The 13,827-nt window shown below is 35.7% G+C and overlaps 1 protein-coding gene across 1 annotated transcript; it reads right to left on the bottom strand.

The window, feature by feature from the left end:
• Positions 1–4,808: 4,808 nt before the first annotated feature.
• On the bottom strand, positions 4,809–10,940 carry LOC146148091 (uncharacterized). The gene is made up of 6 exons (XM_083387787.1): positions 10,804–10,940; positions 10,122–10,253; positions 9,802–9,975; positions 8,532–8,723; positions 7,538–7,720; positions 4,809–7,313 (listed from the first exon to the last, which is right to left on the bottom strand). The coding sequence occupies exons 1-6, from the start codon at positions 10,868–10,870 to the stop codon at positions 7,180–7,182; spliced, it is 882 nt and encodes a 293-aa protein (XP_083243913.1). The 5' UTR covers positions 10,871–10,940; the 3' UTR covers positions 4,809–7,179.
• Between the last annotated feature and the right edge of the window lie 2,887 nt (positions 10,941–13,827).

Raw genomic sequence — 13,827 nt, 5'->3', positions numbered from 1 at the left:
TTGCAAAATTGTGCGCGCGAAACGTAAAAAAATGCGTATTTGACAAAACAGAAGACTGCATTATAGGCGTAGTTGGCTGAAATTGCATCATGGAAAGGGTCAGGGCGCTAACCTTTAGTCACAGTGAAATCCTGTAAAACAATGCATTCATGAAGGGGGATATATTTTATCGTTCGACAAAATAGTAGTTTATATAGGGTCGTACTTTTTATGTTATGTTCATATTAAAAAGACGGAAAACAAAACGCATATACAACTTATGTTCGCAAAACAGCCATTTTAGAAAGTTCCATATAGATAAATTAGTACGTATTGCGACTTTCACACCGTAGCACAAATTAACAATTAGTCTTTCTTGCCACCCCTAGATCCTATAGCTTGATGAACAATAGTAAACTGGTGTATTTAATAACACTGGTCAACAAATTTTCACTTTTTTTCTAAACGAGAATGTGAGTATTTCATTTTAAATGTATTTTTCGCGCTAATTTCGAATATACCTTTAGATTTTCTCTAGCACATCAGATTTTTAAAATATCGGCAAATTTAAATTTTCTTAAAAACGCATTGAAAACACGCACAGCTGTGATACATGGCCCGTAAAAACGTCTGACATAAAACTTTGTTATACTCATAACTCAAGTTATCACCATAGAACTTCTATGATGAAATTTTCAACTATTACCCCCTTCTAAAATCCTTGGTGATTGTCGTTTTCGTTCATCAATAACTAAACCAAGGTTTTCTGGAAAAACTTTCACCTGTGTGCTAAAATTGCACTTTGAGTGACATGCATAACCCATCTATATGCTAAGCTAAACAGATCATCAACACTGAACGGGAAAATGTAATTTGCATTTTTTTAAAAGTTAGCACACATTCACCAAATGTCAGCCAAGCGCATAATTCCACCTTTTGACAATGTGCATCCTTTGGAATTTTAATAATATTGTGTTCCATCAAGATTCCTTTCGTTTTGCGTAGTTGAGTGGCGAAAACTTTTTGTAGAGAAATGCTAAACATAGAACTTCATTTTTCTATTCCTCGAGCAAGAACATTTTTTAAGAGGCGTAACGTTTGTGATGTCAGCCACTTACGGTTCCCTTATGGCTAACACGGCTGTTGTTTTCTTATAGGTAAAACGGCTGTTTGTAGCAAATCTACTGTAGGTTGTCCAAGTTTAATTTCCGCTATGTCTTTATACTACATCAATCTCAAGCAAGTGGTTTTATTTTAATCCTAATACAAGCAGTTCTGACTTTTCTTTTGAAAAATCACGCATCTACAGTAAGGCTGTTTAAATCTGTCTGGAAAACAGAATTGGTTTTGAACTTTTGTTTTTTCTTCTTAATTTCATTTAGGGTCGAATTCATAAACTCGGATCAGGATTGATCCATGATCCTGGATCAATTGATCCGAGATTTACAATCCTGAGCTGGGTTTATTCCACAAACTCGGATCAACTGATCCTGGATCAGTTTCGTGATTCGTGATGCATTTTCGCTACAGCGATGTTTTATAACTTAAATTTCACGGTCGGTTGGTTTCAAAAGTAGTTGCCGAGGTTATATTGACAGCTAAAAGTCGTCTGCACACGGCAATACAAAGATAAAGTAATTTATTAGGCTTTTAAAATGAATAAAAACAAATAATTTTGGCAAAAATTGTTTAATCGGCCTAATTAAGCAAGGTGGGTATGTGAATACCATATAACAAAAAGACAGACGCGGTCTCTAGCTTCCGTAAAACCGCGGCATGTTTTCGGATTGAAATTAACTACTTAATTACAAAAATCGTTGATTAAACATCCTTTCTATTACTATTTTTTTTGAGATATCAGTAAAAAATAAAATGGTGTGTGAGTCATATTATAGTTGGATTATGTCACAGTGCGCAATTTGCCAATATTAATTATACAGCAATACATTGAAAAAATTAAAATGTAACCTGATGTGCTAGAAAAACAATAAGGCCATCTTTAGAATCTGCGCCAAAAACACATTAGGAAGCAATCTGTCACATCTCAGTTTTGCTGTTGGCCAGTGTAATGTAACCCGAAAAATGTAACAATAACGAAACAATTGCACTATGTTTGCTGATCGTAGGTCACTTTTATTTCTCGATTAAACCCTCAACTGTATTGCATTGCAATATTCAACAGTGCTTAGCGGGCCACGAACAATGATGTCGCGGGCCACATGTGGCCTGGGTTTGGATCACCCTGTTTTAACATAATTAACTCGATTCGCGCAATTTTTTCGCTATCCCACCGAATACATTTATACCAAATCAGAATTGCAAATTTGTGCACGTCACCAGACGGAAACAACAAATAAAAAAAAAAATAAAAAACTAAATGTATGTTAAAACAGGTAATTTTTATTTACCAAGCATAAATTTGTTAATACAAAAAATGTATTTAAGTTAAGTAACCGCAATCCTAAAGATTTAGGACAAAAAGTTAACTATGACACCATGCTCCAAACCAGTGCTCTTTACCAGGGTTTACTGTCCCCCCAAAAAATACCGGACCTAAGCTTGTATTGAAGCAAGCGGTTAATTATGAGCCTCATTTTGTCTCGTGAATTAACTTTACTTGTTCAAGGTAGAAACTTAATCAAAATAGAATTGTTGATTGTCTCTGTTTCTAACAAACGACCACTCGTCTTCTGGTTCCTGTTTAACAGACAAGACTTTATTCTTGTTATTATCATTTCAAATCATCTAACGCTCATGCTTATAAAGGTTTAAAAAGAGATCTGCATAAAGAAGGCAAGACGTACATACGCAATAAAATAGTTATTTGTTACTATATAATACGTAGGCATCACGTGATAATTGGGCGTTTCCCTGCACCTTTCTCTCCACTTTTCTCTGTCGCGAATATACAATTTCTACGTCAAAAAATGCGATTGCAACATAGTGCTGGCTTTATACAAATGGCAACAATGTACATATCACGCCATCACGAAATGTAGGCAATGTTTACAGAATGGGCGCTTTAAACATATGTTATTTATCATCCAACGGATGTGCGTAGAGCCGGCGAGGCCTGACTCAGTGAAAATTGGTGTTTAGCCTAATTTGCAAAATCTTGCTAAATTCTGCAATGGTTGTTTTACCGTATTTTTCCATGACGAAACATTTAACAGTGATAACAGCGATACAAGGAATTCTCGTGATAAATAACAATGTAAAGTCACGTGTCACTACAGTATATACCACTGACAAACAGTATACGAAGGTTATACAGTCTAGGTCACTATTAGTGTATGTCACATCTGTAACAAACTATGTTTTGTTTTTATCCTAACCTATGTTGTATTTATTTTATTGTGCCAGGAAGGCACTGATGGCTGGCCAATGTAAAATCGTAATGAGAACAAATGTGCTTTGTATGTGTATTAACAACAGAATCTGGCCCTCCAACAGAACACATAATGCCGACGGTAAAAGTTCTAAAATTTATTAATAAAAGCTTGAGAAGCGCACCGCTCCGAACAAAAATCAGTCAGCAAGGTCTAAAACTTTAATACAAATATGCATTTCGCCATATAAATGGCATCATCAGTTTGTCTGTACAAATAAATAGTAAAAAATTAAAATATTAAAATGTAAATGTAAAATAAATTTATAAAATACATCCAAGATGAACAAAGACAAAGACAGTCTGCGTATAAAAGATAAAAGACTGTCTGCGTATTTTTTTTTATATATAATTTTTATATATATCTTTGCGGATTTGTGTTTTCGTTTTGCGTTGTGCCGTTCCATTTTCGGAATGGGAGCCATATCCGTTTTCTTGTTTAACTGTTGTTTTAGGTTTGCTTCTGCCTTTCCACCTTTTCTTATCTACCGTGTTTTGCTACGTCACTGATTCTCATACCGCTTCCCTCTGGGCCGTGTTTTTATCAGTGGCTTTTCTGCGGCCGCTACACGTATCGCATGCTCCTTTTGCTTTTGTTTTTACAGTAGTGGTTGGGGTTTATACGCAGACTGTCTTTGTCTTTGTTCATCTTAGATGTATTTTATAAATTTATTTTACATTTTAATATTTTAATTTTTTACTATTTATTTGTACAGACAAACTGATGATGCCATTTATATGGCGAAATGCATATTTGTATTTAAGTTTTAGACCTTGCTGACTGATTTTTGTTCGGAGCGGTGAGCTTCTCAAGTTTTTTTTTTTTTTTTTTTTTCGAGAACAAATGTGGACCTATAATCATTTTACTAACCAACAAATCAATTTTTTCTTACTTACAGTGCTTTGCTTATTAAAAAGGTTTAAAAATTTAAAACAGTTTCTAAGAATCTAAGGGTATAAAAAGTTGAAGTAACGGTCGACTAACCAAACCCTTGTTACGTTAATGGGATTAAAAATTGCGGTCACAAGCTCCAGAACGAAAAAGATACGGTCCAATGGTTTGCCAGAAAGAAACTCGAGTTCGTTAAAATTATAAGCTTTTATCGCCTTCAGCACAATTTCAAAGTCATGGTTCACTTCAACAATTGCCCAGTGCGCAATTTAAAAATTTACAGCACGATCTTAACACAGAGAATTGCTTGAGCGTTTGTGCTATCAAAACTTTACACCAGTGGTTCTTAACCTTTTTTCAGCCGCGCTCCCCTTTGGTAATTTTCCTATGACTTGCGCCCCCCTACGAAAAGCAATTCAGCATTTTTAATTAAATATCACTGGGACAGCTTAAAAATAGTGAAGTCTGTTGTCGGTCGCGCGAAGTGCGAAAAAAAATTGAGTTTAATTAGTTTATCGAGCTGATATTGACCAACGTGTTGTGAGGGCATTTACTCCACAGTTGTAAGGCTTTTTTGTCGAGCGCAAATAAAAATGCCAAGCGCAAAAATTAAACATTGCGTTATCGCGTTTCAAACGATGTGACGACACAAAATACAACGGCAATATTGCAAAAAAATTATAGATTCGCGCAGAAAAGTTGGGAGTCTCCCTGTTGCTAGACTGTTATCATATATAAAATATGGATAAAAATTAGTTTGAACGGGGGATGGCTTTTATCGTTTATCAATAAGTTAGCAAAATTGCAATTTAATAGGGCCGTTATACCTTCGATGATATGAAAAAATGCAAAGGCACTCAAAGAGACTTTGAGCTAAAACGTAGTCAACAAAAGGAGAACGCACAAGTTTCGCGCAAAATTTTTTTTCCAGGGTTCAATCTTAAAATTGGCTGAAACAGAGTTTGTACAGCCTTGTAGAAATGGTGTACAACCCAAATGAAACCATTATAATCATCGAAAATACTTAAATATTAATTTAGAGATCGCGCCCCCACAGCGGCAGGCGTTTATCCGAACTTGCCACTCGCGTATATAGGTGTGAGCTTTTCGCGATAAAACGATTTAAAGGGATACAAAAATTTAACACTCCTACTGGCGAGTAAATCGAAGAACGTGTCGCAATAATAAGTTACAATACATTAGAAGAAAGGTTTATAATCATAATTAAAATCACTAATTTTAATAACTGATTTTTTTTTATAAATAATGACACTTCGGTAGTTGGGTTTTGCAATATTACGGCCTAGCTAAAGAGTTATGGCCTTGACCCCCCCCCAATGACCGTTCCGTCCGTCTAAATTAACTGAGATATAAAACAAATAAGTTGCTCGTGCTTGATTGCAGTGTCACAACATTTCGATGTATTTTGCTAAAGAATTCCTAAATGTTTTCGTTTTGTACCTTGCCAAATAGAAAACCTACACTGCCAAAGATACACATCAGTGGTCTATAACAAAAAACTGAAATACGCCTAAAAAGTTGAATATCTACTACGTCATTTTTAATGGACGTTACGAAAATAAAACAAAACAGTGTCCAAATATTTTTGATATCTTAAGCTGCAACATATGACAAACCCGCTGGCCTACTTTTAAAATCCACTACAACAAATCACATGGTTACCGAAAAAATCCTTCTTTAAAGTATATTGATATAATGTAGTTAATTTATGAACATTGTGCCTTGGCTTTTGCTCCAAAATATGCTACCACAAAAAAGGCAGCGTTTCTCGATTACGAGGCAGGTTGACAGGCAGTGCAGGGTAAGGCCACAATACTGATAAAGGAGGTGCAAAATACAACAGAGCTCGAACACAGGTGCCCAACCGTAATGGAGACGTTCAGACCCCAAGTACCCTAGTAAATTTTATAGTCAAAAATATGGACTTTCGTATTGCTTTTACGAGGACATTGAGATAAAACAGATTAATTGAATATGCGTCGGTTGGATTTTTTTTAAACTGTGATGCTTGTATAAAAGCGCGGTAAAACATCGGATCAATAATAGACTGATTACTATTACCACGTCGTACTAAACATTGTTTGTGGTGTTTAATAAGCGCATACAGCGTTAATCGCTTTTTGCGTTTTCGTCTTTCGTCGCGTTTTACGTTAATTTTCTGACCATTTCTCGCTTCAGCAAGCCTAGATTATTAAATTTAAGGCTGCTAACTGCCGCTCGTACGCCCTACCGCCGTATGAAACTTCTCAAAACTTATATAAGATGGCGTTATAATAGCCAACGTTGAAAAACACTTACTCACAATCAGTGTTGACAACAAGTTTTTTTTTTTCAAGTTTCACTATAATTTAGATTATTATTACTAAACCTGTTATACGTCATCATTGAACGAACGTAGAAATGAAGAAAGAGAACTACGTGAAGCAATTCGGGATGGGACCTAGTCTACATACATAACTTCTTCAGGCAAGCGTTACTTTCACTTGTTTCACAATTAGGTATATTGTGAACTTCTTGCTTTTTGGCATTATAAAAAAACGAAGAGGTATTTTTCACAGCAAATATAATACGAATAACTTATACTAATTGACGTACAAAAGTTTTAGGTTACAAAAACATACTATACGTCCTATATGTAAAAGTCTAAAAATGAAAAACATCAGTGACAAGTTATTTCAGATAAACAATACAAATTTAAAATAAAAAAAAAGAAACAGTTGTACATCACTGACAAGCATGGCGTATTAGATGAGTAAAAGCCTATAGGTTAACTTATTTGAAAGGCAAACAATTGAGTGGTAACCATATGCTTGGTACTTGTAGGTGTTTTTAACGGGACTCTAGAATTTCTGTAAATTTGACGCATGAGTAAAAAGGTTGCGGAGAGTGCCTGTAATGATTAAAAGCACGACACGCGATCCAATGTGACGGGGTCGTAGAAGGTTGTGCGACAGTAGCAGTCAGTCTTGCATAGCGCTTCGGGATTTCTCGGACATCGGTATAGATTACACAAGAATTCGCAAATCGGCTTATCTGAAATAAATGTCGACATTAACGATTTGCAGTCCGCATGACAATACTTCGACTTTAAATCCGTTAAAATACATCATTTTTTTTATCACGCCAGTAAATATTAATAACGAAACCTAACATTTTATGACGAAAACTAAATTCTGATAGTTTGAAACACTAAAAACGATTTTAAAAACTGTAATTTAATATTGGCGTTTCTTTTAATAAATAAATCTTGCTTTTACCTGGAACAATACATTGTCGACGGGAAAGCTTTGTTTTGCCGAGGTAGAAGTTAAAGTTACATCCGTTGCAGTAATCCGGCCGGCACTCGGCATCTGGGAATGCAGGACACTTGGCGTAATAGCAGGGGCTGATTTTGCATCGGAAAAGTGGAATTCCAGGAGGACACGGACCGTCGGAAACCGCTAAAAGAGAATAGTGGGGCGTTTAACATAAAACGATTCAATTAGATTTGTTCAAATATTCTGTGAAATTGACTAATGTTCCCTGGAACACCGGTTGAAAATCACTGGTATAACGTAACAAACGTAAGTAGCTTATGTTAAGTAACTATCCAATATCACCAGTTTAAATGTTCCACCGTGTTTAGCTTCAGTTATTGTTGTCACCGTGCCTATCGACCTTAATGGTAACCCTGCGTATACCTCTCCTACTTAAACGATTCTAATTTGCCACTTTAAAAGATATATTCAAAACCGCGATACACTTAAATGGCAACTGTAAAACAGTTTCCGTCTCCAATCGTTAAGGATTTTTTGATTGGCTAACTCAAATCACATTTCCAGTTTTGGACATTTTCGCTTCACGCCTATCAACACACGGAACACAGACAATACAATGGCGTAGCCAGCCGATTTTTTTTGGGGGGGGGGGCAAAAAGTTGGAATTTTTTGTTTAGCTTTTGTCATTGTATTAATTGCCGTAACGAACACAAATAACAATGCTAGCAAACCGTTTCGAGCAGCAACTGACTTAGTGTTAACGTAATACACAAAAACCATTCAAGAGCAAAAATTGAATGAAGTAGTAAAACTAGATTATTGTATTGCAAACGTTATATTAACTACATCGTTTGTGACGTAACAATGCGTGACAATTGAAGGTGTGGCAAGCCTGTGATCGACTTTTGTGGTACTGCTCATAAAATGATTAAGAGTAAAATATGGGGGGCTCAGGCCGCCCCTGGCTACGCCTCTGAGACAATAGAACACATACTTTGACATCTCGTGTTGTCCAGACTGACACTCCACTGCCGGTCTTTCTCGCAAGTAACAGTCGTCTCGCCGATCAATTCAGTTCCTGGAGGGCAAGAAATAGTGCAGACTGACCCCACGTCCCACTTGGTAGAACAATCGTAATGGAATGACACTTTTGTTGCTGAGTCCACAAGCGGCGAACATCGTGTTTCTATATTTAAGTATATTTCCTGAGCAGGCGTGTTGGGGTGCCAGGGGACACGTGGCCATGCCAGCATGCCCCCCTCAAAAATATATTTTTCGCCTATTTTACCTACATAAAACCTTCAATTTTTCAGTCAGGTTGTTAGAATGTCATTCAGGTTTCTAGTTTTTTTTACACCAATTTGATAAATGTCATACCAAAGGCGTCGTAGGTCTAACACAGTGGTTCTCAACCTTTTTTCTTTCGTGGTCCATTTACGTTGCAAAATAATTCTGTGGCCCAATAGAATTTTTATGAAAGAAAAAGCCTTAAAATAGGTTTAGGACAAAACACAGCAGAACATATTTCAAAACCGATTATTTATTCAACCGGGCATTAGTAAGATACTTGCGGCTGAACAATAAATTTACATTCCTTTTTAATTCCTCCCCAAGCCATTATTCCTGTAAAATTAAATAAAATTACACAAATGAAACTAAATCTAGCTTTTTAAATTGGTCTGTGGCCCACCTCAAATGTTCTTATGGCCCACCAGTGAGCCATGGCCCACTGGTAGAGAAACGCTGTCTAACCGCATCACTCTCCAAAATGAAATTTTTGGCATATCACATGGCAAACACATTATTTTTCGTTGGACGAATTTAACATCTTTGTAATCGGGTTTTGTATAGAAAGTTGAATCCTTCTCAAACCCAAAACCTTAACAAAATAAACGATTTGTTTATTGTAACGTCACGTTTTGACGTAACCTACTGTCGTCTTCTTTACAAGAGTTTTATGGACCCCCCAAAAAATCCTAGATTTGTGCCTTGCAGGCGTTATTTAGAAAAGTACACGTGGGGTTATTTAGGAAGTGGATAGAAACAACGACCGAATAAATTTTATCTAAGATAAAAATGTTTCAGTATCCTTTTTGAATTTCTTAACAGTTTTAATTAAATTGGGTTGAACGAGTACAATGACGCATTCCTAAAATTAGTTCGTTTAAATTAAACAGACATTTTATGGCGAAATTAAGTAGCCCAGGTATCTATGTGTTTGCTTTTTAGCTGGCACCTAGAGTAGGTTACATTAGTTTTATTACCTTCAATGGCTTCGCATTCTTCTTCAGACAACGCTTTCCCGTTGCATGTATAGTTGGCCTTGCAACCACCGCACTGATGGGCGACGCAAGTGGCATTCGGAAAAGCCGGGCACCTTTTTGCCACACACGGGTCGACCATGCAATAAACGAATGGTTTGCTTTCCGGGCAGTCACCTGTCACAAGAAAACATCGAATCCTTAAAAATACATTATGAATCCTAAATATTATTTAATTATACTTTATATTGTAGGATAATAATAATTATCGACATCTTACAAAACTTATATTTTTTTTATCACGTTGCCATTTGCAAACGTACCCTTTGGCCCTGAAGGAATATTAACACAACTTGAGCCGCACCCATTCGGGCAGCATATGCGCCCCTCGGAACAACGAACACATTGTCCACAAGTTCCAATTCCATTGGGTACCGGACAGTTGGACGAAGTTACTAAACAAATATAAAAAAAGAAATACGTTTGTTTGGATTAAAATTCGAGTCAGCATAGTGTCATCAATTATCACAATGAAAAGGTGTAAATAAAAATACTCTAGGAAAACGCGATAAATTTAATTGTTAATTCAGGTTATAATTTAAACAGTTCCGTTAGACTCTCGGTATTATGTCCATATTTATAAGACGCAATGAACTAGTGCGAAGCACAAACATAAACGTATTCACATAAGTTAGTGAAACTTTGCGATTAGTTCCAGGTATGTACGGCGCCTATAGGCTACAAAGATTTCCTCGAAACGCAAACATACATTGTATAACTAAGATTCGCCCGAAGCGCAAAATTTGTTTACGTTTGTGTAGTTAAATTAGACAAAAAATTGGGAATATTTACCTGCCCAGTTTGTAAAAGAGGCGACTGTCAAAGAGGCGACATAAGCGCACAGAAAAAGTAAGCATAAAATCAATATAATGATGTTTGCACAAAACGTTAAAGCACCAGTGCATAAACATCCGTTTACATGTATACGGTATAAAAAATACTTACGATTTTGTGCAGCAGTGCATATTACACATAACACAACAAATACGGTAAACAGAACTAAAATCCTCATTGCAGCTTAATGGTCAAAATATATTTCTCTTAAATTGTATGCCTTTCGAAAAATCTTCGGTATATATACGATTTGTGGGCCCCTTGAAACGTGACATTATTTACTGGGGATTCTCCAACCGACGTCACAAACACGCGTGATGTCATCAAGTTTTCTGTTTACCGTGATTTTACAGCGCACTGTTTTTTTCGTAAACAGGTTTCGTTTTGGAAAGAATATGTGAAATCACCACAACACGGGTTTTATTCGTTGATATACGTGCGTAATGTGTAACTGTTGTTTCGTACACGGTTTACAAAGCGGGAGAAAAAGTCGTTAAAAGAGTTGTTTTGAATTTTTTGTCTGATTTATTTTTCCTTTTTTTGTTGGTTTTCCACATTAGTTGTCAGTGTATAAGCATTCGGTGAATAAGTGACAACAAAACAATTAATGACTAAGCCAACGCCCTTGGTTACTGGAATTAGTAAAACCAGTCACTTAATACAAAGAGGGACTAAAGAAAGCATGAATTAGTTTAATCTACTTATTTAAAATGGTAAATGAAGACCAGCTCGGTTGCATAACAATACGGCCTAGAACCAAATACAAACCTTTAGCGTAAGCCAGGTCTACACAACATACGGGTCATGTAGTAACATTTTTAAGTTTATATAATTTCAATTAAAAAATACAGAAATTTGATTTATTACTAAATTCGATCACTTCTATAAAACTTCTACAATTTTTTATATAAAGGTGGACTTGCTTGTCTATTGCGCGATCACACATAATTGCTGTAATGATGGAAGAAAACCACAATTTGCATAGTTTAGTCAGGCGTATAATAGTTTAATGATAGGCCACTTCGGGGTTTAGGCAAACTTTTAACTTTCGAATCGTATTTAGTGGTTTAACAAAGAGCATTTTAAAATTATTTAATGTGGTGAGAATTGTTGCCACCCCAGAGTACGGTGAGTAGTCCGTTGCGGCGATCACAAGAAATAGTTTTTAAAAGCATGGTTACAAACTTGGTTGGAACCAGGCTTGGATACCAGGCCATGGCCTCCACCAAACTATATTTCGAGCAATATGCGAATTTCTTCATGTACGCATTGCGTGAAGAATCCTTTTTAAGTAAATGTTAGTTTTGGAAAATTATGCCAAATTAAAGTTATTTTTTTAATTGGGACTTCGGCTGCCTGTAGTTGCGCAAGATTTCGCTCGAGAACAGCAGGTGTTTTCAAGATTTATTGTTTACCTTTGTAACTTCATCACTAATTTGTTTTAACAACTATATAACATTATATTCACGTAACAATGGTTATATCAACTTCAGAATGCGGTTCGCGAATGTTGTTCTGCTTTTTGCGGCCTTTGTACCTCACTCGCCAATTGTAAATAAAGTGTTTACCCAATGCCGGCTATCGACGAAAACTTTACATGAATCGCTTGTTTGTCTGCCATGTAGTAAAAATCCATAAACTATTCACTATTTAATATAGCCTAGCTGCTGATTTCAAAATTTAACAGATTCGTAGGAGAATATCAGTAATCCTTTAGGCAGCCTACCGTAAGGCAATTCTAAACATACTGTGCACAAAGTTACCCCTGAAATTTGATCTCACACTGTATACGAATATAAAATACGTCGTCATAAAATTAGTCAGATCGAAGTGAAACGTTGGTTCAGGAGAGAACATTTTCTACGTTATAAAAGGTAAAAATAAAAGAAATGACATGCTAACACGCTTATTTGTACCTCTATTACAATGCAAACTAATATTTTAGCTTTCATTTTAGTGCCCTGCATATATGAAAAAACAATCTTAGTTTTAAGTGGCAAACTGTTTTTTTTATTGGTGACTCGCTACATAATTAAGTAAATGTATGCATTTATCCTCATTTTACCGTGTAATAGTGTCGGTGATTCGTTAATGAAAGTAGCTTGAATCCCAGTTAAGTTTTTTTCTAAAGCAGACTTTTTAGCCATTTAAATATAAAATATTTATAAGAAAGGTTAAAAATATTGCAAAGAATTAATAATGAAAACTTTACCTTTGATGACATATAACTACAAGTAGGCCTACATGCAATATATCTAGGTCAGGGGTGTCTAAAACATGTTGACGTGCCAATTTTATTTTATAACTTCTTCCCGTGTCAAAGTTTAGCAATATTTCTTTTCTAATAATAAAAGCGCTTTTATCCAAAAAATAAAAACCATATAGTGGTATAATATCAGAAGTAATTCTTTTCTTGTCGTAATTGCCGGGATTGTTTTTTATTGTTAATAAACATTGACAATTGGCTGTATAACACAATTGGCTGTATTTTGGGGGGACATGTCACGTGCGTGCCATTTTTTATTAGGTCGCGTGCCTCATGTTGGACACCCCTGATCTAGGTTCCTGGTCGAATCGAATTCTTTTTGGCAGAAATAACATAGGCGACATCATTTTTTCTTAAGGATGCTTTTTATCGCGATGATTTTTAAGTTTGGAGGGTCGTAATGACAAATGTGACCTCACCACCGAGCAGTGCAGACACTGCGCACAATCACTGACGTCTCGTCTAACTTTTGTGAAGCCAAATAAGACGTAACTCTTGAACCATTTGCCAATTTTCGACGTTTGATAACACAAAACCTTGTTTAAGCGTTGTGTAAAACGTATTTTCAATAGTAAACCTCTGAGTGCAATTCAACTTTCCTTCGTTCTGTAAAGCTTGCTTTGACCATTTAGTCTTAACTTAACACAATTAATTTTACCACAAAATTTAATCAATGGAGCAACAAAATATCAATCTCTCCGAGCCAAAATGGTAATATCTGTTAATATCGTTATTTGACGTTTTGTGAAAAAACAATGTTCAACTTGCTTGTATTTGTTTTGCTATCATTCTAACTTGCAGTTTACAAAATAATTAAAATGCTGGTTAAACATTACAAAGAAAAACTGAGTAAACTGAAAAAACACAAA

The sequence above is a fragment of the Ascidiella aspersa genome, chromosome 4 (genome assembly GCF_963924565.1).
Source record: "Ascidiella aspersa chromosome 4, kaAscAspe10.2, whole genome shotgun sequence".
Lineage (NCBI taxonomy): Eukaryota > Metazoa > Chordata > Ascidiacea > Phlebobranchia > Ascidiidae > Ascidiella > Ascidiella aspersa.
Note: the sequence above shows the minus strand (reverse complement) of the source record. Positions and strands in the feature narration are given on the sequence as shown.

Excerpts from the sequence above, each read along its gene's own strand:
- LOC146148091 (XM_083387787.1), bottom strand. The coding sequence starts at position 10,870 with ATGAGGATTTTAGTTCTGTTTACCGTATTTGTTGTGTTATGTGTAATA. Across the intron at positions 9,976-10,121 it reads TATTCCTTCAGGGCCAAAGG|GTGACTGCCCGGAAAGCAAA; the intron begins GTACGTTTGCAA and ends TTCTTGTGACAG. Across the intron at positions 7,721-8,531 it reads GGACAACACGAGATGTCAAA|CGGTTTCCGACGGTCCGTGT; the intron begins GTATGTGTTCTA and ends ATTCTCTTTTAG.